A 26,586-nucleotide genomic window follows, 5' to 3' on the forward strand; every position below is an offset into this window, starting at 1 on the left:
CAGTTGGGTTTGACAATATATAATAATAATAATAATAATAATAATAATAATAATAATAATAATAATAATAATAAAATTAATAATAATAATAACAACAGTAACAACAACAACAATAATAGCAATAATAATAATAGTAACAATAACAACAACAACAACAATAATAATAATAATATAATACCCAAGTCGAGCAAGCAATCCATCAACCCCTTACCCGAAGATATCCCATGCCTTCAACGTTAACTCCGTTGACCTCAAGGATTCGGTCTCCATCCCGGAGGCCTTTACGGTAGGCCAGCCCCCCAGGTGTCACCTTCCGCACAATGGGGCACGTCCCGACGGCTTCCTGGCGCAACGAGAAGCCCAAGTTGTCACCAACTTCTTTCTTCAGTAAACAGAAACGTATCTGGGAAGCCCCTTCTGGTTCTGAGGAGGATGAAAGGGACATCGAAACATAGAAGATTGACGGCACAAAAAGACCTCATGGTCCATCTAGTCTGCCCTTATACTATTTCTTGTATTTTATCTTAGGATGGATCTATGTTTATCCCAGGCAAGTTTACATTCAGTTACTGTGGATTTACCAAACACATAGAAACATAGAAACATAGAAGATTGACGGCACAAAAAGACCTCCTGGTCCATCTACTCTGCCCTTATACTATTTCCTGTATTTTATCTTAGGATGGATATATGTTTATCCCAGGCATGTTTACATTCAGTTACTGTGGATTTATCTACCACGTCTGCTGGAAGTTTGTTCCAAGCATCTATGACTCTCTGTAAAATAATATTTTCTCATGTTTCTTCTGATTTCCCCCAACTATCCTCAGATTGTGCCCCCTTGTTCTTGTCTTCACTTTCCAATTGAAAACACTTCCCTCCTAAACCTTATTTAACCCTTTAATGTATTTAAATGTTTTGATCATGTCCCCCCTTTCCCTTCTGCCCTGCAGACTCTACAGATGGAGTTCATGAAGTCTTTCCTGATACGTTTTATGCTTAAGACCTTCCACCACTTTTGTAGCCCGTCTTTGGACCCGGTCAATTTGATCCATCTCTTTTTGTAGGGGAGGTCTCCAGAACTGGACACAGTATCATTCCAAATGGGGTCTCACCAGTGCTCTATACAGCGGGATCACAATCTCCCTCTTCCTGCTTGTTATACCTCTACCTATGCAGCCAAGCATTCTACTCGCTTTCCCTACCGCCTGATTGCACTGCAGTCAGGCACACGTCTCTTATCAAACTGGTTTTACCAGCAGTGAAATCCAGCAGGCTATAACAGTTTCTGACGAACTGGTAGCAGAAATTTTAAGTAGAACTGGCAAATACCACCTGTGGCTGGCCCCAGAGTAGGGAGGAAACAGGGATTTTGCAATACCCTTCCCCCAGGAGTGGGGAGGGAGTGGAGATTTTGCAGCATCCTCCTCTTCCTCCTCCCCCTCCTCTTCCTGTTCCTCTTCCTCCTTCTCCCCTCCTCCTCCTGTTCCTCCTCCTCTTCTTCTTCCTCTTCCTCCTCCTCCCCTCCTCCTCCTCTTCCTCTTTCTCCTCCCCCTCCTCTTCTTCTCCTCCTCTTCCTCTTCTTCCTCTTCCTCCTCCTCCCCTCCTCCTCCTCTTCCTCTTCCTCCCCTCCTCCTCCTCTTCCTCTTTCTCCTCCCCCTCCTCTTCTTCTCCTCCTCTTCCTCTTCCTCCTCCCCGTCCTCCTCCTCCTCTTCCTCCTCCTCCTCCCCTCCTCCCCTTCCTCTTCCTGTTCCTCTTCCTCCTTCTCCCCTCCTCCTCCTCTTCCTCTTCCTCCCCTCCTCCTCCTCTTCCTCTTTCTCCTCCCCCTCCTCTTCTTCTCCTCCTCTTCCTCTTCCTCCTCCCCATCCTCCTCCTCCTCTTCCTCCTCCTCTTCCTCCTCCTCCTCCCCTCCTCCCCTTCCTCTTCCTGTTCCTCTTCCTCCTTCTCCCCTCCTCCTGTTCCTCCTCTTCTTCTTCTTCCTCTTCCTCCTCCTCCTCCCCTCCTCCCCTTCCTCTTCCTGTTCCTCTTCCTCCTCCTCCCCTCCTCCTCCTCTTCCTCTTCCTCCCCTCCTCCTCCTCTTCCTCTTTCTCCTCCCCCTCCTCTTCTTCTCCTCCTCTTCCTCTTCCTCCTCCCCGTCCTCCTCCTCCTCTTCCTCCTCCTCTTCCTCCTCCTCCTCCCCTCCTCCCCTTCCTCTTCCTGTTCCTCTTCCTCCTTCTCCCCTCCTCCTGTTCCTCCTCTTCTTCTTCTTCCTCCTCCTCCTCCTCCTCTTCCTCTTCCTCCCCTCCTCCTCCTCTTCCTCTTTCTCCTCCTCTTCCTCTTCTTCTCCTCCTCTTCCTCTTCCTCCTCCCCGTCCTCCTCCTCCTCTTCCTCCTCCTCTTCCTCCTCCTCCTCCCCTCCTCCCCCTCCTCCTCCCACCCTGACCTACAAAATTTCTCTTCTATTGCATCCCCCATGAGGACCCTCCTTGGTAGAAGGGCTCCCTTGAATTCAGGAGCAAGTTGAGCCCTCCCGTTGCAGGCTGACAAGTCCTGCCTAGTGGCACGCTCATTAACTTGATTGTGGCCCTTGCAAAGAGCTTGGGAAGGAGCTCAGCTGAACCCTTGGTTGAGAAGGGACTACGGAGGAGGAGGAGGAGGAGGAAGAAGCAGCAGCACAACGTTGCCTGGTGGAAAAGTTTGGGCAACCGGCTTGCCAAACGCTCTCCGGAAAACACCAGCCCTTCCTTCCCCACCCACAAGCTCTCGCTTCCCTTGATGTCTCCTTACCGGAATCCTCTGCCAGAGATAAAGCGGGATTATCGATCCCTTCTCTCGGGTTAAATTCAAATTTCCTGCAAGAGAGGAAGAAGAAGGAGCAGAATGAAGAATAGGAAGGAATGGAACAAAATGGAAAATGGAATGGAATGAAACAGAACAGAAGAGAAGAGAATCTTTATTTGGAGTGGAGTGGAGTGGAATGGAATGGAACAGAATAGAACAGAACAGAACAGAACAGAATAGAATAGAAAAATAGGAATAGAAGAATAGGAATGGAATGGAACAAAATGGGAAGTGGAATGGAACAGAACAGAATAGAACTGAATAGAATAGAATCTTTATTTGGAGTGGAATGGAACGGAACAGGAACAAGGATAGGATAGAATAGAATAGAATAGAATAGAAAAATAGGAATGGAATGGAACAAAATGGAATGGAATGGAATGGAACGGAACAGAACAAAGCAGAATAGAATAGAATAGAAAAATAGGAATAGAAGAACAGGAATGGAATGAAATGGAAAATGGAATGCAACGGGATGGAACAGAACAGAACAGAAGACTAGGAATGGAATGGAACAAAATGAGAAATGGAATAGAATCGAATGGAAAATACATTTGGAATTCTTTATTGGCCAAATTGGATTGGGCACACAAGTCATTTGTCTCCGGTGCATATGCTCACAGTGTACATACAAACATCATAGATCAGGACTCCTAGAGAGCATGGCACCCTCTTCAACAGGTGGCTTTCAGCTTAGCCAACCACCAACCCATCCCTTCAACTTGCTTGTACCTGGACGGTTGGAATGTGTAAAACTGCACATGGCGGTGGGGGAGGGGAGAAAGAAATGTGGGTGGTTCCCCTGCTTTTCCCTGAGCCTCCCGCCCGCCCCCCCCCCCCCAGCTTGGCACTTACATGGTTGATTCCGTGGTGTCCTGCAGCCCTGTAAAAGCAAGGACCGAGCATGAAGCAGGTCTGTTTCATACCAAAACAGAGACCCTCCCTCCTCCGCTCAAAGCCCCCAGTACCCCCCTTTGGGTCAGATCTATTCCTTTTGCTTTGGGAGACGATTCAGGAGTACTTTCGCAACTTGGGCGTCCTCCTCGATCCACAGCTGACATTGGAACATCATCTTTCGCCTGTGGCGAGGAGGGCGTTCGGTTACTGAAGTTGTATTCTTTTACAGTCAAGTTTGGAGAGGTTAATATTAAGTTTAAATCTGTTGTGTGCTCTTGTGTTGTTGTGGTTGAAGCTGAAGTAGTCGCCGACAGGCAGGACGTTGCAGCATATGATCTTGTGGGCAATACTTAGATCTTGTTTAAGGGGTCTTAGTTCTAGACTTTCTAGGCCCAGGATTGAAAGTCTAGTCTCGTAGGGTGTTCTGTTTCGAATGGAGGAGTGAAGGGCTCTTCTGGTGAAGTATCTTTGGACATTTTCAAGGGTGTTAATGTCTGAGATGCGATATGGGTTCCAAACAGATGAGCTGTATTCGAGGATGGGTCTGGCGAAAGTTTTGTAAGCTCTGGTAAGCAGTGTGAGATTGCCAGAGCAGAAGCTACGTAGGATTAGGTTTACAACTCTTGAAGCCTTCTTGGCTATGTTGTTGCAGTGGGCTTTGGCATATGAAGAACAGTTGCAGGAACTGGGCATGGCTAGTCTATTGAAAAGAAGGATCAGGGGGGAAAAGATAACAGAGTTCCAATATCTCAGGGAGGAGGGGGTCAAGCTATCTTCCAAAGCACTTGAAGACCAGACAAGGAATAATGGACGGAAACTGAGCAAACAGGTTCGCCACCACTGTCCTATCGCTTCCAACTTTGTTCAGGAAAAGTTACAAAACAAAGTCACGGGATTATCAGAACAAAGTCCAAAGCTCGACAGCTCCTTCCTGAGGATCACCCTATTGCCGTTAGTCTTGGCTTTCACACAAGCACAACCATCGCCACAACAGCCCCCATTCATCCTCAAGAGCATCCTTTTAGAACCAGGAAACCTGGGTTTGAGTTTCAACCTCTTTCTTTCAGCGCTACCCAATGGGCAGGAGCCATCAAGGAGCCGAAACTGGGTCAAGGGAGGTCACCCTTTTGGGAGTGGAGAGAAGAGCAAGGTGCATATGCTCTGGGAATGCATTGAAGTTCAAACATTTTGGAAGGAAGTACAGAATGAAATTAACAATATGCTAAACATTAATTGGATCATCACGAAAGAGTTAGCAACACTAGTTAAACATGGGGAATTGCGAGAATTTAAAGAAATCAAAACAGCAGCTTTGGAAAGCGCTCAAGCAGTCGTGGTATTAGGGTGGAAGGACAGCAATAAATGGACAATCCAGAATTGGTACTGGTACATGGTGGACCACATCCACTTCGAAATTATGGAAATAAGATTAAATCACTTGGATGAAAATAAATTGGAGAAGCTGATGGCACGATGGAATAAGGTGAAAAATGATACCTTAAGTAGAATTTATGACGACAATGGGAAAAATAAATTACAATCACTTTTTGTATGTAAAGAAATGTAAACCGGAGCCAAGGAAGAAATTGAAACTTGTTGCAAATAATTTAACCCCCTAAATGGTGGTGGGGTTTATTGGTGTTGGGCACTTTTTCTTTAAGTAATTTTTATTTTTGTTTGTTGTAATAAAAATTTAATAAAAATATATTAAAAAGAAAAGAAAAGAGAAGAGCAAGGTGGTTTAATTACCTGAACGGGATTCTCCCCAGGTGCCTCTTAATTTGGATAGATTCAAGCTGCGAAAGCCAAATGGGTTTTTTTTGAAACGCAGTTGTTGTGCTTCACGGTTCAAAGATTTACCTATGTAGCAAGAGCATTCACGCCTGACCAGATAACCATCTCTCCCTCCACCCTATTAAGCAAATCCAAACTAGGTTGAGAAGGGTTGGACTGAGAGCAGGAAATATTATTCCTTGGGTTCAATTTATGCCACGGGTTTATTTGTTCATCTATTGATCTTATTTATTTCTGTTGCTCTTCTCCAGGAGACTCCGGACGACTTACAGGATGAGAAATGGTGGTAGTAGCACTGTTCAATGACATAACACAAAATGTACTCATTGTTTGGACTTTAAACATATAAAACTTGACTTTTTGAAGTATGTGATATAATATGAATAGTTGCTTAGAAACATAGAAGATTGACGGCAGAAAAAGACCTCCTGGTCCATCTAGTCTGCCCTTATACTATTTCCTGTATTTTATCTTACAATGGATATATGTTTATCCCAGGCATGTTTTAAATTCAGTGGATTTACCAACCACGTCTGCTGGAAGTTTGTTTCAAGCATCTACTATTCTTTCAGTAATATATTTTCTCACGTTGTTTCTGATCTTTCCCCCAACCAACCTCAGATTGTGCCCCCTTGTTCTTGGGTTCACTTTCCTACTAAAAAACCGTCCCTTCTGAACCTTATTTAACCCTTTAACATATTTAAATGTTTCGATCATGTCCCCCCTTTCCCTTCTGTCCTCCAGACTCTACAGATTGAGTTCATGAAGTCTTTCCTGATAAGTTTTATGCTTAAGACCTTCCACCATTTTTGTAGCCCGTCTTGGGACCCATTCAATTTGATCATTATCTTTTTGTAGGCGAGGTCTCCAGAAGTGAACATGGTATTCTTTTATTAAAAATACATATAATTTTTTAATTAGCTAAATGATACAATATTAAAATTTAGATAGAAGAGATTTTATTAATGTTTGCATTGATGTAACTTTTTATATTAAGATGGAGAAAAAGAATTTTCATTTAGACTTTTAAGGATTGACAATGTTGTAATAACATTCATAGAAATTTTTAGATGAGTAGAGATTAGAGCCTCCATTGAGTGAGTAATAAGAAAAGTTTATATATGATTGATTTTAAGCATTGTTGTTGTGTTTGTAACTATATATTGTTGTGTTTTATGGTGCAGAAAATAAAAAAAATTATACCAGGGGGAAAAAAAGATAAAATTCAAGTACAAAGTACAAAATTTAAGAAACCCAAACTTCAGATCTAAAGCTAACATCCCAAACAATGAAAACCATCCAATCGCAGTCATACTATCCTACTATCAGCAAGAGCAAAATGTTGTTATGTGATTGACAACAGCAGCACAGGGAAAGGGGGGCGGACCTCAGGTCCACTTTAGCTAGTGTTGGGTGGGGGGGTTCAATAACCAGAAATTAAACTTCTACCTTCTTTGGGGGGCATCCTGCTAGGAGAAAAATTCTCCAGGTGAATTTTGACAACTTCGGATTTAAACCTGGAGAAAAATTCTCCAGGTGAATTTTGAAAGCTTCAGATATAAAGCTCCTCTGAGAAGAAGGAATTTTAATTAAAAAATTTTTTGTTCGACCTCATTATTGCAAAGAATAAGAGGTGCTTAATGAATGCCTTCAAACAAGCTATTTTCAGCAGGGCAATCAATCCAGGAACTCGCTCAGTTGCAGACAAATGGACATGAAAAATTTGCATTGCCAGGCACCTCTGGAAAGGTGGTTATTTTTGGTAACCCTCCTTTACCCGCTAAGTAAGAAACCCAACCCTGCAATATTAGGGGGTCTTCTCCTGTGCCCGATCCCAGACCACTCACCGTTTTTCTGCTTCATGTCTGCTCCCAATCTGAAGTCCAAGGTCCAGGGGCGAGGTGGCCACTTCACCTGAGACGTTTAATATTTAAACTGCCCGAGAGTCTTTTCCTTAACGTCGCTTCCTTCCTCCACAAAGCCAAGCCATGCGTAGAAAATAGCTTTTTCATTCCTGCAAAGGGAATATCAGCTGGGAACAAGCAGCTGGAGGGTCTATGCTCCAGAGGTGATGGGCGTACCAAGCGAGCAGCGGCAAAGTAAGTGTGAATTGCACACCCCAGAAAAGGCTCAGGTCGTTTTTGCGTTATATATCTGTCATCTGGATTTGTGTGTGAATGTATTTTTCATTTTTCCCCCCCAAAGAAGTGATGAATGAGGGTGCTAAATAAAACCGATGAATAATATTCTCAAGCTGAGCTTTTGACGCAGGTAAAAAAATATTTTAGGACCAGCTAGTGCAAACTACTTTTGTTCTTTGGCAAATGTTCAGGATTTTAAAAAAGAATTGGCAACAGAACCTGGTTCATCCTTCTATTCGGGTATTTTAATTTTTGAACAATCGGCAAAGAGGTATATTACAAATCAATGGTGCGTTTCAATCATGCAACAAACGGGAAATTATCATGTAAAACATTCACTGCAAGTTTATAATAATGGCTTTTGTTACAACCAGAAAATAGATATTCCTTGCTATTTCTTTGGATTCCAGCACTTGTGTGCATGCATTCACATTTAAGAAAAATTGGAAGCTAAGTAAAAGTGTTTCCAACAAACCCTCAATAAGGTCTCACTTTTGTTTGTCCCTGGTAGCTGGCATTTCAAGGTAAAGTGCTCTTCAAACTTCAGAGCTCAGAGACCTAAAGGATTAGCCTTTCTGAAACATATTTGCAAAACCTGCTTCCACTCCATAGAATCAATTTATTAATTCTACTGAGAATTCATTTATTAATTCTACTGAGAGAATTCATTAATTCTATTGATAATTCATTCATTCATTAATTCTACTGAGAATTCATTAATTCTACTGAGAATTCATTCATTAATTCTACTAAGAATTCATTCATTAATTCTACTGAGAATTCATTCATTAATTCTACTGAGAATTCATTCATTAATTTCACTGAGAATTAATTAATTCCATTGTGAATTAATTCCTTGATTCTACTGAGAATTCATCGATTCATTCTACTGAGAATTCATCGATTCATTCTACTAAGAACTCATTCATTAATTCTACTGAGAATTCATTCATTAATTTCACTGAGAATTAATTAATTCTATTGTGAATTAATTCATTGATTCTACTGAGAATTCATTGATGAATTCTACTGAGAGTTAATTAATTCATTGATTCTACTGAGAATTCATCGATTCATTCTACTGAGAATTAATTAATTAATTAATTCTATTGAGAATTAATTCAATGATTCTACTGAGAATTCATCGATTCATTCTACTGAGAATTCATTCATTCATTCATTCTACTAGAAAATCATTAATTCATTCTGTGCAAAACAATCCTTCGGTCCTTCAAAATTTCCCCTCGGGGTCTCCAATTGCATACTTATATCCGATGCATTGTTTATTTTAAATTTTTCCTGGCTGTAGAAACGGGTTGCATAAGTCCTGGATCTACGGGTAGATCTCGACTTATAACCGTTGGTTTAGTGACTGTTGAAAATCACAATGGCCAATATCTTCAGCAAAAGGGAGATAAGTCACTTTGTGGTGCACAGGCATTTTTGAATGTTGTGCCGATGGAAGGAACGAAAGAGGGAGAAGGACGCGCGAAACACTGAGGGATAGAAACAAGAAGAAAAACCCAAACTACACATACAGATCGGGTGAAACCAGGCTTAATAGCAGTGACTGTGAGAGGAAACTTGGAGCCTTAGTGGACAGCCAATGAAATATGAGGCAAGTGTACAACAGTTTTGGCAACAGCCCCCAAAAGAGCCAATGCAGTCTTAAATTGCATTAACAGAGCGATACAACCAAGATCAAAGGAGGTACTAATCCCACTCTATAAAGCTTTAGTAAGACCACACTCACTGCAACCAGTATTGGTCACCACACTACAAATAAGATATTGAGACTCTAGCAATAGTAATAGCATTTAGACTTATATACCGCTTCACAGTGCTTTACAGCCCTCTCTAAGCAGCTTACTCTAAGCAGAGGGTAAACATATTGCAATGGTTAGAGTGCAGTATCGCAAGCTACTTCTGCTGATCACCGGCTGCCAGCAGTTTGGCAGTTCGAATCTCAGTAGGCTCAAGGTTGACTCAGCCTTCTGTCCTTCCAAGGTTGGTCAAATGAGGACCCAGATTGTTGGGGGCAATATATGCTGACTCTCTGTAAACTGCTTGCAGGGGATCAATATATAAGTTTAAATGCTATTGCTATTTCTTCAACTGACTATCCTTTGGGTAAATCAGTCTGCACCCAGGCCAACTGGAAGAGCATGATGGGCAGTATAGTCCCATGGACCTGCCTGGAAGGCAACAGAAGGCAAAGGTATTATTTCAACTGGAAAGTATAAGAGATGAGTTTAAGGCAAACCACCCTGATATGGGAGATCCGGTCTTTGATTGGCAGATGTGTCTACGGCAGGCATGTCCATCTTTGGGAACTTTAAAGACTTCGTCTCCCAGAATTCCCCATAAAACATGGCTGGCTGGGGAATTTTGGAAATAGAAGTCCACTGGTCTTCTAGTTGCAAAAGTTGGACACTGGTTGTTAGTACTATGTACATAACTGGTTGGGTTTGGCAATATATAAACAAGCTAACAATGAATGCTTGGATGTATCAAAGCACCATAGCTTTAAGAGTTAGTGTTGGAGATGACCACAAGAGGGAGCCAGAAGCGTGATTCTCTCTGTGTCTCTATTTTTTCTCTGTTTGGTATTGCTGATTCATTGTGACTGCTATAGTTAGTTCGATGATAGTTTATGTATTTGTAAGCTGTACAAGTAAGGCTTGTAGTACTGTATTGTTAATGTATTGAGAGTTATTGACTGATATGACTGTGTATGACTGTTTAACTTGACTACGATATTTGCTAAAGTAAATACTATGAGGGTCGCCCAAAAAGTAATGCACCACATTTTTTTTCTCAGTCTACAGTAACGGTACAAATGCAAAACTTTAGATAGACATTATATGAATTGTCAGGAGTGCGTGTGTAAACTTTGCACTTCCTCAGACAGATAGCGTAGCTGCAGCCGTGTTTCGACATGACGTCTGTAAGTGACGTACGTTACAAGCAGTATGTCAATGAATTTCTCACTGTGGAGAAAGAAACTATTGGGAACATTCACAGACGTTTGCGTAGAGTTTATGGAGAATCTGCAGTCGACAGAAGTACGGTTAGTCACGGAAGACATTTTGAGGATGACAAAAAGGTGATTCGCCCAGCGGAGAAATGGCTTTGTGACCAGAACAAGGAGTGGTACCGACAGGGCATACACGCCCTTGTGTCTCGCTGGAGGAAGGACATAGAACGGGATGGAGATTATGTGGGAAAAACAGGGAGTGTAGAAGAAACATCATTCTTTCTTGTGTGCTAGAAAACAATAACATAGTTAAACAAGCAAAGATATTTTCGGTAAACATTAATGGACTGAATTCAGTAATCAAAAGAAAACAAACCTACAGAAAATTACTAAATGAAAGTGCGGATGTAACTTGCCTGCAGGAAACCCACATTCAAAAATCTGAGAAAAAATTGTTAGAAAATCTGAAACTTGGGAAAATGTTTGTAGCTTCATCGGAGAACAAAAAGAGAGGCATAGCAGTTTACGTTAAAGAATGGTTAAACCCGAAACAAAAATACTCAGACGAAGAAGGAAGAATCCTAATATTAGAGATCACCATAGATCAAAAAGTGATATTAATAACTGTTATTTATGCACCAAATACGAATCAAAAAGATTTTTATAAAAAATTATATGACCAAATAAATAGAATGCAAAATCCAAACATATGTATACAGTATTAGGGGACTTTAACGCGATAGTAGACCCACGAATTGACTATAAAACAGGAAGCAAAAATAACAAATGTAGTAATAGAAAATGTTTGCCCTCAGTCTTTTTTGATATGGCAAATTTCATTGTATTCAATACATAATTGTTGAAGGAAAAAAATGTGGTGCATTACTTTCTGGGCGACCCTCGTATTTTATATACTTTATCTGGCTTGTAGGACTGAACCGTTACTCATAACCGTTACCGTTAACCGTTATCTCCTGACTATCTGCTGGAAATCGGCTAGAATTCCACGTTTTCCTTTGCGCGTGTGCATCGTTGATAACTCGGGCTCACTCTGCACACTCCTTAACACAGGGTCACCCTACCTGCCAACGTAGTTTCCCAACAATGTCAGAAGAGCCCAGAGGTGGGATCCACTAACTTGCGTCAACCTTGTCCAGTTACCTACAGTGGTCAACCGGCGTGGTAGGAAGCCCATGCTCTGCTCCTGGGCAGCTCCCGAGAACCGAAGGTCAAAGGGCGCCTCTCTGTATATGACCCAACATCCTCTTGACCTCGCTCTCCACTCTCACAAACTTGAGCTTCTTCCAAGGGTTGACCGTCTGCCGGCGGCTGCACTGAAGGTCTTCCAGGAGCAACCCCAGATGTTGCTTCACCCGCTCCCGGTCCCAGATGGGCAGGTTCTTCTGGACCACGTTGAGGATGATGGCCCAGTAGTCGGACACGTCTGCTCCCATGGTCAGGTAGATGAGCACGCGGAGGCCGTCGCGGTTCTTGCGCAATTCGTGCAGGGCTTGTTTGCCTTCTTCGCTGATCTCGTTGAAGTACAAGCTGGGCAGGAGAAGGAAGAGGAAGGAGAACAGCAATGGCAGTTATTTGTTTGTTTGTTTGTTTAGCCAACATATCAGATCCACCTTCCTTGTCCTATTTTGCCCACAATAACAACCCTGGGAGGAAAGTTGAGCTGGGAGAGAGTGACTGGGTCAACATCACTCAGCCAGGTTTCGTGGCTAAGGCGGGACTAGAACTCACAACCAGCTGGTGATTGGCCCAAAGTCATGTAATTGGCTCTCATGCCTAAAATAGAACTAGAACTCATCCTCTCCTGGTGATTGGCCCAAAGTCACCCAATCAGCTTTCACGGCTAAGGCGGGATAAGAACTCATCCTCTCCTGGTGATTGGCCCAAAGTCACCCAACCAGCTTTCACGGCTAAGGCGGGATAAGAACTCATCCTCTCCTGGTCATTGGCCCAAAGTCACCCAACCAACTTTCACGGCTAAGGTGGGACTAGACACTCTCTGCCAAAATTCTCAGTGACCCAAAGGCATAACAGGACTCCAGGCATTCCACAACATGCCTGGCACATCCAACCAAGAAGTGGCATAGCAGAAGGTTGAAACTCACTGCACGGTTTCCAGCGTTGGGTGTCTCTTGGCCTCTTCCACCAGGGCCAAGGCAGCTTCATCGGTCAATGAATTGTAGGCCACATCCAGCTCCTGGAGATGCTGGTTCTGAGCCAGGTACTGGGTGAGCACCTTCACCCCTTGGTTCTTCAAGGAGGTGTGAAGTAGCGAGAGGTTTGTCAAAGAGGTGTTGCCAGCCAGGCCTTCAGCAAGGTAGCCGGCCCCCTGCTCGGTCAGTGGGTTGTCTGCAAGCCTGAGGAGGACACAGTAAACATCAGCACAGGAGAAGACATCGCCTTGTCCACAGTCCCGGTCCTGCCAACCTGCATTGTTTAGTCGATGGGACCCGGAGAAGGCCAACCTTGTGGGATCTTATTGGTCTCAGGGAGGTATGCAGCAGGAGACGGTCCCGTAAATAGCCTGGTCCTAAGCCAGTGATGGTGAACCTATGGCACGGGGGCCACAGGTGGCACGTGGAGCCATATTTGCTGGCACACGAGCTGTTGCCCTAGCTCAGCTCCAACGTGCATGTGTGTGCCGGCTGGCTGATTTTTAGCTCTCAAAGAGGCCCTGCGAGGGCGTTTTTGGCTTCCAGAGAGCCTCCAGAGGGATGGGGAAGGGCGTTTTTATCCTCCCCTGGCTCCAGGGAAGCCTTTGGAGCCTGGGGAGGGCGAAATACGAGCCTACTGGGCCCACCAGAAGTTGGAAAATGGGCTGTTTCCAGCCTCCAGAGGGCCTCTAGGGGATGGAGTCTTCGGAGAGGGGCGGCATACAAATCTAATAAATTTATTATTATTATTATTATTATTATTATTATTATTATTATTATTATTATTATTATTATGGAGGAAGCTGTTTTCGCCCTCCCCAGGCATTGAATTATGAGTGTGGGCACTCGTGATGTGTGATAGTGTACACGCACGTTCTTTCGGCACCCGAGGAACAAAAAGGTTTGCCATCACTGTCCTAAGCCATGCAGGGCTTTATAGGTGATAAACAACACCTTGAATTGTGACCGGAGACCACCAGGAGATGATGAGGGCCTGAGAGACTGTGTGCAAAGCCTCCTGGTCCAAATAGGGCCTCAACTGGTATACCAAGCGAACCTGGGCAAAGTATGGTAAGGCCACACTTGGAATGCTGCATTCAGTTTTGGTCACCACGATGCAAAAAGGATGTTGAGACTCTAGAAAGAGTGCAGAGAAGAGCGACAAAGGGGACTGGAGGCTAAAATATATAAAGAACGGTTGCAGGAACTGGGCGTGGCTACTTTGATGAAAAGAAGGACCAGGGCAGACATGATAGCAGTGTTCCAATATCTCAGGGGTTGCCACAAAGAAGGAGTTAATCTATTCTCCAAAGCACCTGAGGATAGAACAAGAAGCAATGGGTGGAAACTAACCAAGGAGAGAAGCAACTTAGAAGTAAGGAGAAATTTCCTGACAGTTACAACAATTGATCAGTGGAACAGCTTGCCTCCAGAAGTTGCGAATGCTCCAACACTGGAAGTTTTTAAGAGGATGTTGGATAACCATCTGTATGAAGTAGTGTAGGGTTTCCTGCCTAAGCAGGGGGTTGGACTAGAAGACCTCCAAGGTCCCTTCCAACTCTGTTGTTGTTGTTGTTGTTGTTGTTGTTGTTGTTGTTGTTGTTATTATTATTATTATTATTATTATTATTAAGGGTCCCCCTGGCCACAGCCTGACTACAGTGTTGATCTTCAAGCCGTCAAAAAATAGACCTCTTCCTGCCTCACCAAGGTTGCAGCCCTCGCCCCCCCCACAATCCCGTCTCCGTCACACTCACCGCAAGGTTTCAACCACACATTTCTCATGCAGAAGCATATTCCGGATGTCCCTGCATGCCTCCGGGCCCAGATTGTTGAGCTGCAAACTGGAGGAGACAACACAACAACGTTAGAGTTGCAAATCCAAGCAGGGTATGTTCAGTTCTCGCCACGTATCGAGGCTGCGTTCCTTTTGATCAGGCTGGCAAGGGTGATGGGACATGCAGTAGCCCCAAAACTGGTGGAACCGCTGCCCAGCGGAATCTTCCTGGCTCTCAAGTTCATCTTCGGTTTCAACCATAAAACAACGTTCTAACTTGCTATCTGATTTTGCCACCTGCTGGGCAAAGTCTAGACTGCAATTTTCTAGCCGTTGGAAAAAAAAAATACACACTGGAAGGGATTGGCCAAATGTTTACTTAATGTTTACACATTTTCTGCAAATAATCTATTTTCCAAGGGCTGGGAGATATATTTATTTATTTATTAGATTTGTATGCCACCCCTCTCCGTAGACTCTGGGCAGCTCACAACATAATAAAACAATTCATAACAAATCTAATAATTTACAATTTAAAAGTTTAAAGTAGTTAAGAAAACCCCATTTTTAAGCAGACATGCCTACAAACATACCATACATAAATTACATTGGCCCAGGGGAGATATCTCAGTTCCCCCATGCCTGACGACAAAGGTGGGTTTCGAGGAGTTTACGAAAGGCAAGGAGGGTAGGGGCAGTTCTAATCTCTGGGGGGAACTGGTTCCAGAGGGTCGGGGCCGCCACAGAGAAGGCTCTTCCCCTGGGGCCCGCCAACCGACATTGTTTAGTTGACGGGACCCGGAGAAGGCCAACTCTGTGGGACCTAATCGGTCGCTGGGATTCGTGCGGCAGAAGGCGGTCTCGGAGATATTCTGGTCCAGTGCCATGAAGGGCTTTATAGGTCCTAACCAACACTTTGAATTGTGACCGGAAATTGATCGGCAACCAATGCAGACTGCGGAGATAGTGGTGGGTGCACAAGATATATGAGTCTTCTGCCTCATGTATACCAGCGACCGGTTAGGTCCCACAGAGTCGGCATTCTCCATGGTCCGATCAGCTTGACAATGCTGTCTGGTGGGACGTAGGGGAAGAGCCTTCTCTGTGGTGGCCCCGGCCCTCTGGGAACGAGCTCCCCTCAGGGATTCGTACTGCCCCCCACCCTCCCTGCCTTCCGCAAGAGTTTAAAGACCTATTTCTGCCAGCAGGCTTAAGTCTATCCATTAACTCAGGCTATTAAGTCTATCATCTATCATCATCTGTGAGTGATTGACTTCTTTTATAAAAGAAATTGTTTTTTTAGTATGTATGTATGTATGTATGTATGTATGTATGTATGTATGTTTTATTTATTTATTTATTTATTGATTGATTGATTGATTGATTGATTGATTGGATTTGTATGCCGCCCCTCTCCGTAGACTTGGGGCGGCTAACAACAGTAATAAAAAACATCATGCAAATCCAATACTAAAAACAACTAAAATACCCTTATTAAAAAACCAAACATACATACATACAAACAAACATACCATGCATAAATTATAAAGGCTTAGGGGGAAAGAATATCTCAGTTCCCCCATGCCTGATGGCAGAAGTGGGTTTTAAGGAGCTTACGAAAGGCAAGGAGGGTGGGGGCAATTCTAATCTCCGGGGGGAGTTGATTCCAGAGGGTCGGGGCCGCCACAGAGAAGGCTTTTCCCCTGGGCCCCGCCAAGTAACATTGTTTTGTTGACGGGACCCGGAGAAGGCCCACCCTGTGGGACCTAACTGGTCGCTGGGATTCGTGCGGCAGAAGGCGGTCTCGTAGATACCCTGGTCTGGTGCCATGAAGGGCTTTATAGGTAATGACCAACACTTTGAATTGTGACCGGAAACTGATCGGCAACCAATGCAGACTGCGGAGTGTTGGTGTGACATGGGCATATTTGGGAAAGCCCATGATTGCTCTCGCAGCTGCATTCTGCACGATCTGAAGTTTCCGAATACTTTTCAAAGGTAGCCCCATGTAGAGAGCATTACAGTAGTCTAGCCTCGAGGTGATGAGGGCATGAGTGACTGTGAGCAGTGACTCCTGGTCCAGATAGGGCCACAACTGGTGCACCAGGCGAACCTGGGCAAAAGCCCCCCTATTATTATTATTATTATCATCATCATTATTATTATTATTATTATTATTATTATTATTATTATTATTATTATTATTTCACCCCTGGATTGTGCTAAATTAGAGCAAGAGATACTCACTGGAGTTTTTTGCATCGCAGCAAGACGGGGAAGAGGGTTTTCAGGCTGCCCGCATCGAGATGGCAAGAGGCGAGATTGAGCTCCTCGACGTCGTGGCTCGTAGTGCCCAGAACTGAAGCCAGGACGGCACATTTGAGAGGGGTCATCTTCACCGAAGAGAGGTTGATGGTCCTCAAGGACTGCACAGCCTCCGCCGTGAAGCGTTCGTTCTGGAACTCGTGCAGAAAGAAGAGATAGTCCATCAGCTCAGAGGGCGGCAAGCCCTTTCGGCTGTTCCGGATGACCGTCTTCTTCATGGCCTTGGCGATCTCGAAGGCGGCCAGGTTCTTGATGGGACAGCCCAGTTGATCCAGGATGGCCCGGTTACGCCGGGAGAGCAAGCCACCCATGAAGATGGGGAAGAGCTCGAAGACCTCGTCGTCGGAAGCTTCGTCCGGGTGGCGCATGGGACCTTCCACCCCGAGGATGCTGAAGTTGATCTGGTCCAGGACGTCGTCGTTGAAGTAGTCCTCCTCTTTGAACATCTCCACCGCCATGGTGTGGGCGATGGTGTCCCTGTCCTTGGTACTGAACCGGGTGAAGTAGCGGGGGAAGATCTTGATGAGGTTGAAGAGCAGGGGCAGGATGCGCAACGGCAAGAACTTGGACACCACGCTGAGCACCAGGGCCACGTCTTCGCTGACTTTCCCGATGATTTCAGAGACTTCCTTGCCCACCCGTTGCACCAAGGTCTTCTTCTCCCCCAAGACCACGTAAAGGGCAGCCAAGTACTCTTGCATGGCTGGAATGGTGAAGACGAACGTGTGTTCCTTGCCCGACTGGACACAAGGAGTCAAGAAGAAGCGGAGAACATCGCTGCGGAACGTGTTCAAGAGGTTCAACTCACTCTCCATCTTCATCTCCACCTCGAAACAACGCCGGAGATCCTTCTCCGTAAAGCAAGTTTGCCGAGACATCACCCCTTGGTAGGCCAACTTGCCCACCGTCTTGGCCACGTACTTCATCATGGAGATATTGGAAGGATCCGTGCTGTCCAGCACTTCACCACTGAAGTTGAGCCGTAGGAAGCTGGTGTAGATCCCGGTTAGAGTTTGAGTGGGAGGCACCGCCTTGGTAAAATGGAGGAAGTGCAGGGTCATACACACCAACCAGCAGTAGGAAGGAAGGAAGCAGGCGGCCATGATCTGGTTGTGCCTCTCCAGGTTCCTTGAGAGCATCTCCAGTAGGTTGTCCTGCTCGTGGGCCAGCTCTGCCGTGGGAGGGCCAGAGGTCCCTGCGCACTCAGGCTGCCGTAGGCGCATCTGGAAGTAAAGCTTCTGGAGGTTGAGGTCCGAGAAGCCACAGACTTCAACGTAGCGTCCCACAAACTTGCTGGGGATCCGACGCGCGGCTGAAGGGCGAGTAGTGACAATGATGCTGGCCTGGAGGAACGGACACAAACTCGAGTTATTCCCAAGTCTCAGACCCCCCCAACAAATGGTACCCAAGAGAACTCTGCCTGCCTCAACCAACATAGAGGCGGCACTTGGAAATTATTTTTCAAGAACCACCAATACAGGATTCTGTCTAATCCTGCCTTGGAGCTATCCAGGCTGACAGCTGTCACGACCTCTTCTGGAAGTAAATTCCATAATCCAATGGTAGATAGATAGATAGATAGATAGTTAGATAGATAGATAGATAGATAGATAGATAGATAGATAGATAGATAGATAGATAGATAGATAGATAGATAGATAGATAGGGGACACAATCTGAAGTTAGTTGGGGGAAAGATCAAAAGCAACATGAGAAAATATTATTTTACTGAAAGAGTAGTAGATCCTTGGAACAAACTTCCAGCAGACGTGGTAGATAAATCCACAGTAACTGAATTTAAACATGCCTGGGATAAACATAGATCCATCCTAAGATAAAATACAGAAAATAGTATAGGGGCAGACTAGATGGACAATGAGGTCTTTTTCTGCCATCAGACTTCTATGTTTCTATGATAGATAGATAGATAGACAGACAGACAGACAGACAGACAGACAGACAGACAGACAGACAGACAGACAGACAAGATAGATAGATAATGGATAGATGATAGATAGATAGATAAGAACATAAGAACATAAGAAGAGCCATGCTGAATCGGGCCAAAGGCCATTGAATCCAACATTCTGTGTCACACAGTGGCCCCCCAATGGTCCATGGGGATCTTGAGCAGAAAAAGAAGGCAAGACCCTCTCTTTCCCTTGACCCCCAACAAATGGTACTCAAGGGAACCCTGCCTGCCTCAACCAACATAGAGGCGGCAGTTGGACATCTGTTTCAATAACCACTGATACAGTTGGCATCCATGAATCTTTCTAATCCTGCGTTGAAGCTATCAAGGCTGACAACTGTCATGACCTCTTCTGGAAGTAAATTCCATAAACTTATGATAGACAGACAGATAGATATAGACAAGATAGATAGATAGATAGATAGATAGACAGACAGACAGACAGACAGACAGACAGACAGACAGACAGACAGACAGACAGACAGACAGATAGATAAGATAAGAGATAAGATAAGATAAGATAAGATAAGATAAGATGAAATGAAATAAGATAGATGATGGATGGATGATAGATAAATAAGAACATAAGACCATAAGAAGAGCCTTGCTGAATCGGGCCAAAGCCCATTGAGTCCAACATTCTATGTCACACAGTGACTCACCAATTGTCCATGGGGATCTTGAGCAGAAAGAGAAGGCAAGACCCTCTCTTTCCCTTGACCCCCAACAAATGGTACTCAAGGGAACCCTGCCTGCCTCAACCAACATAGAGGCGGCAGTTGGACATCTCTTTCAATAACCAAAGTGAAAGGAGAAGGGAGAAAGAAAACAGGATGAAGGACTGCTGGACCTCCGCCCATCTCTGTCCACAAACCTCGGGCATCATGTACTTCCTCAGCAGGTTGACCGCAATGGCGGCTGGCAAGAGGGGCTCCTTGGGGTCACAGCAAAGCTCAGTCCGGGCCAGGCGGAAGTCTAGGTTGAGACGGTCAAGGCCGTTGAGGATGAAGAGCACCTTGAGGTTGCTGGAGCCAAGCAGCGGGACCACTTCCTGGAGGTGGAGGTACTTCTTGGTTACCAGACGGCGCAAAGACATGGGGCTGCTGCCCTGCGAAAGGTCCTCGCAGGAGAAGGGGAGGAGCAGCTCAAAAGCAGGAAGAAGGTCGTGACACCAGTCCATCACCATCTTCTTGATGAGGGTGCTTTTCCCCGTGCCCACCGTCCCATAGAGGACCACATTTTTCACGTCTTGTCCGCAGAGGTCTGGGTCAAACAGGTTCTGGAGACCGATGGTGTGGCTGCAAGAACATTGGAGTTGGTTCTGGATCGTCAGGTCTGGAGAAGGTTTCAAGATTTCCTCCAGGGAGCTCTCCCGGATCACCGGGTCGACGTGGGTAGCGTCCAGGGAGAAGGAAGGTCCGAATTGCTTCTCCTCGTTGGGCTGTCGGCGAAACCAATCCGCCAAACTTTTCTTGTGTTTTTTGATGGCTTCTGCAGAGGAACACGAGAGGGGAAGTGTCAAGGCTCCAGCTAGCATCCAAACTAAATCAGAGTCCAAGTCAAAGTTCTCCTCAAAACTCCAATTTATTTCCGGAGCCATTCCTGGCACCTACACTGGGAAGCCTGAATCTGAGTTTTCCACCCAGTTGAAAATTCACATCCCTTGTCCCCCACCCACAAAATTGTCACGTGGCCCACTCAGATTTATTTATTTATTCATTCAATTTTTTTTATACCACCCTTCTCCTTAGACTCAGGGCGGCTTACAACATGTTAGCAATAGCACTTTTTTAAAAACAGAGCCAGCAATATTGCCCCCCACAATCTGGGTCCTCATTTGACCCACCTCGGAAGGATGGAAGGCTGAGTCAACCTTGAGTCGGTGATGAGATTTGGACCACTAACCTGAAGATCTAGCAGTCAGCTTTAGTGGCCTGCAGTACTGCACTCTACCCACTGCGCCATCTCGGCTCATTCTATGATTGTCCCAGTGTGGCCAGTCCTCCTTCCGCTTCCACCCAGGTGTGTGGGCATAGGATGGCCTTGAACCCCTCGAAAGAACGCTTTGTGGCTGCATTTGTTTTCTCTTGAAAATCCCCCTCCCCCTCTCCGGGACCGCCTGTGCCGCACAAATCCCAGCCACCGGTTAGGTCCCACAGAGTTGGCCTTCTCCGGGTCCCGTCGACTAAACGATGTCATTTGGCGGGACCGAGGAGAAGAGCCTTCTCTGTGGCGGCCCCGGCCCTCTGGAACCAGCTCCTCCCGGAGATCAGAACTGCCCCCACCCTCCTCGCCTTTCGTAAAGTTCTTAAGACCCATCTTTGCCATCAGGCATGGGGGAACTGAGACATCTCCCCCGGGCCTATACAGTTTATACATGGTATGTTTGTGTGTGTGTTTGCTTTTAATAATGGGGTTTTTAGTGTTTTTTAAATTATTAGATTTGTTCTTACATTGTCTTTGTTATTGTTGTGAGCCGCCCCAAGTCTACGGAGAGGGGCGGCATACAAATCTAATTAATAATAATAATAATAATAATAATAATAATAATAATAATGATGATGATGATGATGTTCCCATAAACATCAGGGCTTCTTTAGATTGTGTGGCAAGCCAACTTCTGCACTGGCTTGACAGAGAGGTGAGTTCTTGAGTTATATCTGATGGACTTTCATAACCCACCAACCCTCCAAGGGAAGAGCTCCATAGGTTTACCAGAAGTTGCTATGTTCTTCGGCACTTTTTGGTTTGGCCTGGGGGAAGCCGGACGAGATGTTGCCTCTTGTAACATTCCCGGGTAATGGGTGAAGTTCCTGTGGAGGAATATATATATATATATATATACGTATCATGGATAGTAGAACTTTAAGATGAATACCTCCGCAACCGCCTGCTACCGCACGAATCCCAGCGGCCGATAAGGTCCCACAGAGTTGGCCTTCTCCGGGTCCCGTCGACCAAACAATGTCGCTTGGCGGGCCCCGGGGGAAGAGCCTTCTCTGTGGTGGCCCCGGCCCTCTGGAATCAACTCCCCCCAGAGATTAGAACAGCCCCCACCCTCCTTGTCTTTCGCAAATTACTTAAGACCCACCTTTGTCGCCAGGCATGGGGGAACTAAGACATCCTCCCCCAGGCTTTTATATTTTATGTTTGGTATGTATGTGCTGTATGGTTTTAATTGCTGGGGTTTTATATATGTTTTTTAATATTGGATTTGTTTTACTGCTATATTGTTTTATTATTGTTGTGAGCCGCCCCGAGTCTTCGGAGAGGGGCGGCATACAAGTCCAATCAATTATTATTATTATTATTATTATGAACATTGCTGTAACAATTTAGGGTATCTGAGTGTATATACCAGAAGATTTGTCACATGTTTGTCTTTTGGTGTTATGTATGTTTCGTCCTTTTCTATCTGTTTTATAAATAAATAAATAAACCTTTTTAAAAAAAGAGTTGTCACCCCTGGAATGAACCCCAGGTTGTTGAAAGAAAGATTTCTTGACTTCTCCCAAGGTGGTAGAACCTGGAAGCTTTTCCAAGATGGAATTGAGACCAGGGGACAGTGGATGAGCCTTCAAACATGGGATGACCATCCCCAGCACTCTCGGATAGCCTAGAGCAGTGTTTCCCAACCTTGGCAACTTGAAGATATCTGGACTTCAACTCCCAGAATTCCCCAGCCAGCAAAATTTCGAATTTTTTTCATTTTCTTCTCCTTCTGGGCTCTGGGTATGTTTTTCCTATCGCAGTAAATGAGGTTGAATGTGCATAATTTTAGAAGAGCTGTGCGTGCATGTACATACACATACAGTTTATATAGTAGATAATGTACACTGCTCAAAAAAATTAAAGGGAACACTTAAACAACAGGATATAACTCCAAGTATTCAATGGGAATATTTCATTCATTCAGATCTAGGATGTGTTGTTTGAGTGTTCCCTTTATTTATTTTTTTGAGCAGTATAAATTTTTGGGTGCCTGTGTGTAATATGTATATACACATGTGGCATATATACGTAGAATTAAATATTTATTTATTTATTTTGTCCAATACACAATGAGGGTTTTAGTGGGTATATATCTATATACACATAGTAAAATACATGATGAAGGTTATAGAGGAGATACTCATAGTAAAATATATCTAAGAAAGAATAGAAGAGAAGGTATAGGAATAGAACATATCAATGAAAGAATAGAAGAAGAGATATAGGAATAGAAGAAAGGTATAGGAGATATAGGAGAGCAATAGGACAGGGAACGGAAGGCACTCTAGTGCACTTGTACTCGTCCCTTACTGACCTCTTAGGAATCTAGATAGATCAACCGTAGATAATCTAAGGGTAAAGTGTTGGGGGTTTGGGGATGACACTATGGATGTGTAATAGTAAATAGTAAATAGTAAATAGATGACACTATGGTTGTGTAACAGTAAATAGAGAGGGAAATTGTCTCTCTTTGAGGAGAGGAGAGGCCAGGCACCCTAACCCAAACTCTTGACATGAGTGATGTCAACTTGGCCACCTTTAAGCCAGTCACATGACCTTTAAGCCATCCCGGTCACATGATCATCAAGCCACTCCTACCCGGTCACATGATCGTCAAGCCACTCCCACCCAGTCACATGGCCAGCAAGCCGCACCCACAAAATAAGCCACGGCCACAGCGTGGTAGTAAAAACTTTTGCAGCCCTTCACTGGCTAAATCATTTGCCTGTCCACTTCTTTTCTGCCCAGGAAACTTCTGTCTTCCATTCCACAGAAGGAATATCCTGTCCAGCTGGAGCTGCGACCTCAGAGGTGTGCTCTTACCTGAGTGGGGATGCTGAGGAATACCGAGTCTGGTCCAGGTGAAATATTCTCTGGAAGAGGGGGCTTCTCCCTGTATCTCAGATCAAAGAAGGCCAATAAGCAAGCAATCTTGAAGTTATCCGTTTGTTTCAGACAATTTGCATGTTATATTTTTGCAACTTATGAAGCAGTGGGTATGGGGAGGAGCCCTTCTTCACCCACCTTGGGGAACGATGATGCAGATTTAGCATCCTCGGTGGCACAGTGGTTAGAGTGCAGTACTGCTCACAGTCACTCATGCCCTCATCACCTCGAGGCTCGACTACTGTAACGCTCTCTACATGGAGCTACCTTTGAAAAGTGTTCAGAAACCTCAGATCGTGCAGAATGCAGCTGCGAGAGCAATCATGGGCTTCCCCAAATATGCCCATGTTACACCAACACTCTGCAGTCTGCATTGGTTGCCGATCAGTTTCCGGTCACAATTCAAAGTGTTGGTTATGACCTATAAAGCCTTTCATGGCACCGGACCAGAATATCTCAGGGACCGCCTTCTGCTGCACGAATCCCAGCGACCAGTTAGGTCCCACAGAGTCGGCCTTCTCCGGGTCCCGTGAACCAAACAATGTCGCTTGGCAAGACCCAGGGGAAGAGCCTTCTCTGTGGCAGCCCCGGCCCTCTGGAACCAACTCCCCCCAGAGATTAGAATTGCCCCCTCCCTCCTTGCCTTTCGTAAGCTGCTTAAAACCCACCTCTGCCACCAGGCATGGGGGAACTGAGATACACTTTCCCCCTAGGCCTTTACAATTCTATGCATGGTGTGTTTGTATGTATGATTGGCTTTTATATAATGGGTTTTAACTGTTTTTAGTATTGGATTATACTGTTTTGTTACTGTTGTTAGCCGCCCGGAGTCTGCGGAGAGGGGCGGCATGCAAATCCAATAAATAAATATATAAATAAATAAAGCTACTTCTGCTAATAATTTTATTATTTTATTGATTCGATTTTTATGCCACCCTTCTCCTTAGACTCAGGGCGGCTTACAACGTGTTAGCAATAGCACCTTTTAGCTGAGCCAGCCTAATGCCCCCACAATCTGGGTCCTCATTTGACCCACCTCGGAAGGATGGAAGGCTGAGTCAACCTGGAGCCGGGGTTTAAGGGGTGATTTGATCAAAGTGTATAAAATCATGCATGGGATAGAAAAGGCGGATAGAGAAAAATTCTTTTCTCTATCACGCAATACCAGGACAAGAGGGCCCTCCCTAAAGCTCACAGGTAAGAAAGGGAGGACAAATCAAGGGAAATATTTCTTCACCCAGAGGGTCCTTGGTTGATTGAATTCCCTTCCAGAAGAGGTCGTGACAGCTGTCAGCTTTGATAGCTTCAAGGCAGGATTAGACAGATTCATGGATTCCAAGTGTATCATAGATGGTTATTGAAATAGATGTCCATGTGCCGCCACTATGTTGATTGAGGCAGTCAGGATCCCCTTGAGTACCATTTGTTGGGGGTCAGGGGAAAGGTGGGGTTTTGCCTTCTCTTTCTGCTCAAGATCCCCAAGGACAATTGGTTGGCCACTGAGTGATAGAGAATGCTGGACTTGATGGGCTTTGGCCTGATTCAGCAGGGCTCTTCTTATGTTCTTATGAGCCGCTGATGAGATTTGAACCGCTGACCTACAGATCTACAGTCAGCTTCAGTGGCCTGCAGTACAGCGCTCTCACTGCTACGCCACCCTGGCTTTTATGGTTGGGAGTCACCACAACATGAGGAACTGTATTAAAGGTTCGCAACATTGGGAAGGTTGAGAACCAATGAATCTACGTTAATACTTAATATTTCCAGGCTTGGGGAGAAAAGGAAAAATAACATGGTCCGAAGCCTCCAGGCCGTTCCAACCCAGAACCCGATCTTTGCTTACCCAACATGAGGTCCAGGGGTCTTGCCAGAGATGCAGCCCCTCTGTTTCTCCCTCTGGGGGTGCTGGGCTTCACTCGACCGTACTGGACCCCCATCCGGTGAAGTCGTTGCTTGAAATGCATGACGCCAAAGTCCAGTCCTTCAACTGAAAAAGACATCAAGGGTCAAGGGTCACAGTTTGGGTGCATCCCAGGCCCCAAAACTCATTTACAGAATTTGCCCTGGATTGCTGGCCCAATTCCCCCTTCTAAAATCAAGAAAGACATCGTCATATCTGTAAGTTGTGTTGCTTCGTCTTGTTTATATGTTTGTCCTTATTTTAATGTTAGTTTTAATCATGTTAATTTGTTTATTATTTTTTTTACTTTTTAAAATATTTTGAAGTATATAATAAATAAAATCTAGACTTTACAATTTGCTGGGGGGGGGGGGGCAATACTGAAGGCATGGGGAAACTGAGACATCGTCCCCAGGCCTATATACTTTATGTATGGTATGTTGTGTGCATGTTTTTTAAATTATGGGTTTTTACCTTTGTAATATTAGATTTGTATTGTATGTTGTTTTCTATTGCTACTGTGAGCCGCCCCGAGTCCGTGGAGAGGGGCGGCATACAAATGTAATTAATAATAATAATAATAATAATAATAATAATAATAATAATAATAATTATATAACCTGCATGATAAATCATTGAAGTATATTTGCAAATTGCTTAAGACCCACCTGTATCGCCAGGCATGGGGGAATTGAGATATTTCCCCCAGGCTTATATAGTTTTATGTATGGTATGCTTCTGTTGTATGGTTTTAAATGATGGTTTTTTTTAGATGCTTTTTTAAAAAAATTACATTGTCATATTGTTATTATTATTCTTGTGAGCCGCCACCAGTCTGCGGAGAGGGGCGGCATATAAATCTAATAAATTATTATTATTATCATTATTATTATTATTATTATTATTATTATTATTATATATGGAATTAATTTGTT

At 44.6% G+C, this 26,586-nt stretch overlaps 3 protein-coding genes and 2 long non-coding RNA genes across 13 annotated transcripts in view; 3 read left to right on the forward strand and 2 right to left on the reverse strand.

Annotated features, from left to right (window-relative positions):
* DRC12 (dynein regulatory complex subunit 12 homolog) overlaps window positions 1-6,734 on the forward strand; it is a 26,061-nt gene extending 19,327 nt beyond the window's left edge. Inside the window, exon 7 of the mRNA XM_070765573.1 lies at window positions 5,762-6,734. The gene's annotated coding sequence lies outside the window, so the exon portion shown is untranslated. The remainder of the gene's footprint in view (window positions 1-5,761) is intronic.
* Window positions 1-7,430, reverse strand: part of NHERF4 (NHERF family PDZ scaffold protein 4) — a 21,763-nt gene extending 14,333 nt beyond the window's left edge. Inside the window, exons 1-5 of one of the 8 annotated variants that reach the window (XM_070765569.1) lie at window positions 7,358-7,430; window positions 5,466-5,512; window positions 3,675-3,702; window positions 2,766-2,830; window positions 212-423 (exon numbers count right to left, since the gene is read on the reverse strand). In XM_070765569.1, coding sequence (XP_070621670.1) covers window positions 212-423; window positions 2,766-2,830; window positions 3,675-3,676 — 279 coding nt within the window. In that variant the 5' untranslated portion in view covers window positions 3,677-3,702; window positions 5,466-5,512; window positions 7,358-7,430. Of the gene's footprint in view, window positions 1-211; window positions 424-2,765; window positions 2,831-3,674; window positions 4,878-5,465; window positions 6,159-7,357 lie in introns of those variants that run through there. The other 7 variants (XM_070765568.1, XM_070765565.1, XM_070765566.1 and 4 more) reach the window with 7 other exon arrangements.
* LOC139174890 (uncharacterized) lies at window positions 7,238-24,167 on the forward strand. The gene is made up of 3 exons (XR_011560447.1): window positions 7,238-7,609; window positions 22,390-22,605; window positions 23,614-24,167. It is a non-coding gene; the product is annotated as an uncharacterized lncRNA (long non-coding RNA).
* Window positions 7,872-26,586, reverse strand: part of NLRX1 (NLR family member X1) — a 23,020-nt gene continuing 4,305 nt past the window's right edge. The window contains exons 2-9 of one of the 2 annotated variants that reach the window (XM_070765561.1): window positions 25,595-25,738; window positions 23,689-23,758; window positions 21,589-21,686; window positions 19,748-20,364; window positions 16,824-18,244; window positions 14,557-14,643; window positions 12,752-13,003; window positions 7,872-12,176 (exon numbers count right to left, since the gene is read on the reverse strand). In XM_070765561.1, coding sequence (XP_070621662.1) covers window positions 11,858-12,176; window positions 12,752-13,003; window positions 14,557-14,643; window positions 16,824-18,244; window positions 19,748-20,364; window positions 21,589-21,686; window positions 23,689-23,758; window positions 25,595-25,715 — 2,985 coding nt within the window. In that variant the 5' untranslated portion in view covers window positions 25,716-25,738 and the 3' untranslated portion in view covers window positions 7,872-11,857. Of the gene's footprint in view, window positions 12,177-12,751; window positions 13,004-14,556; window positions 14,644-16,823; window positions 18,245-19,747; window positions 20,365-21,588; window positions 21,687-23,688; window positions 23,759-25,594; window positions 25,769-26,586 lie in introns of those variants that run through there. The other variant, XM_070765560.1, reaches the window with a different exon arrangement.
* LOC139174891 (uncharacterized) overlaps window positions 25,520-26,586 on the forward strand; it is a 1,893-nt gene continuing 826 nt past the window's right edge. The window contains exon 1 of the long non-coding RNA XR_011560448.1: window positions 25,520-25,869. This is a non-coding gene — a long non-coding RNA (uncharacterized lncRNA). The remainder of the gene's footprint in view (window positions 25,870-26,586) is intronic.

This window comes from Erythrolamprus reginae, chromosome 12 (genome assembly GCF_031021105.1).
Source record: "Erythrolamprus reginae isolate rEryReg1 chromosome 12, rEryReg1.hap1, whole genome shotgun sequence".
Classification (NCBI taxonomy): domain Eukaryota; kingdom Metazoa; phylum Chordata; class Lepidosauria; order Squamata; family Dipsadidae; genus Erythrolamprus; species Erythrolamprus reginae.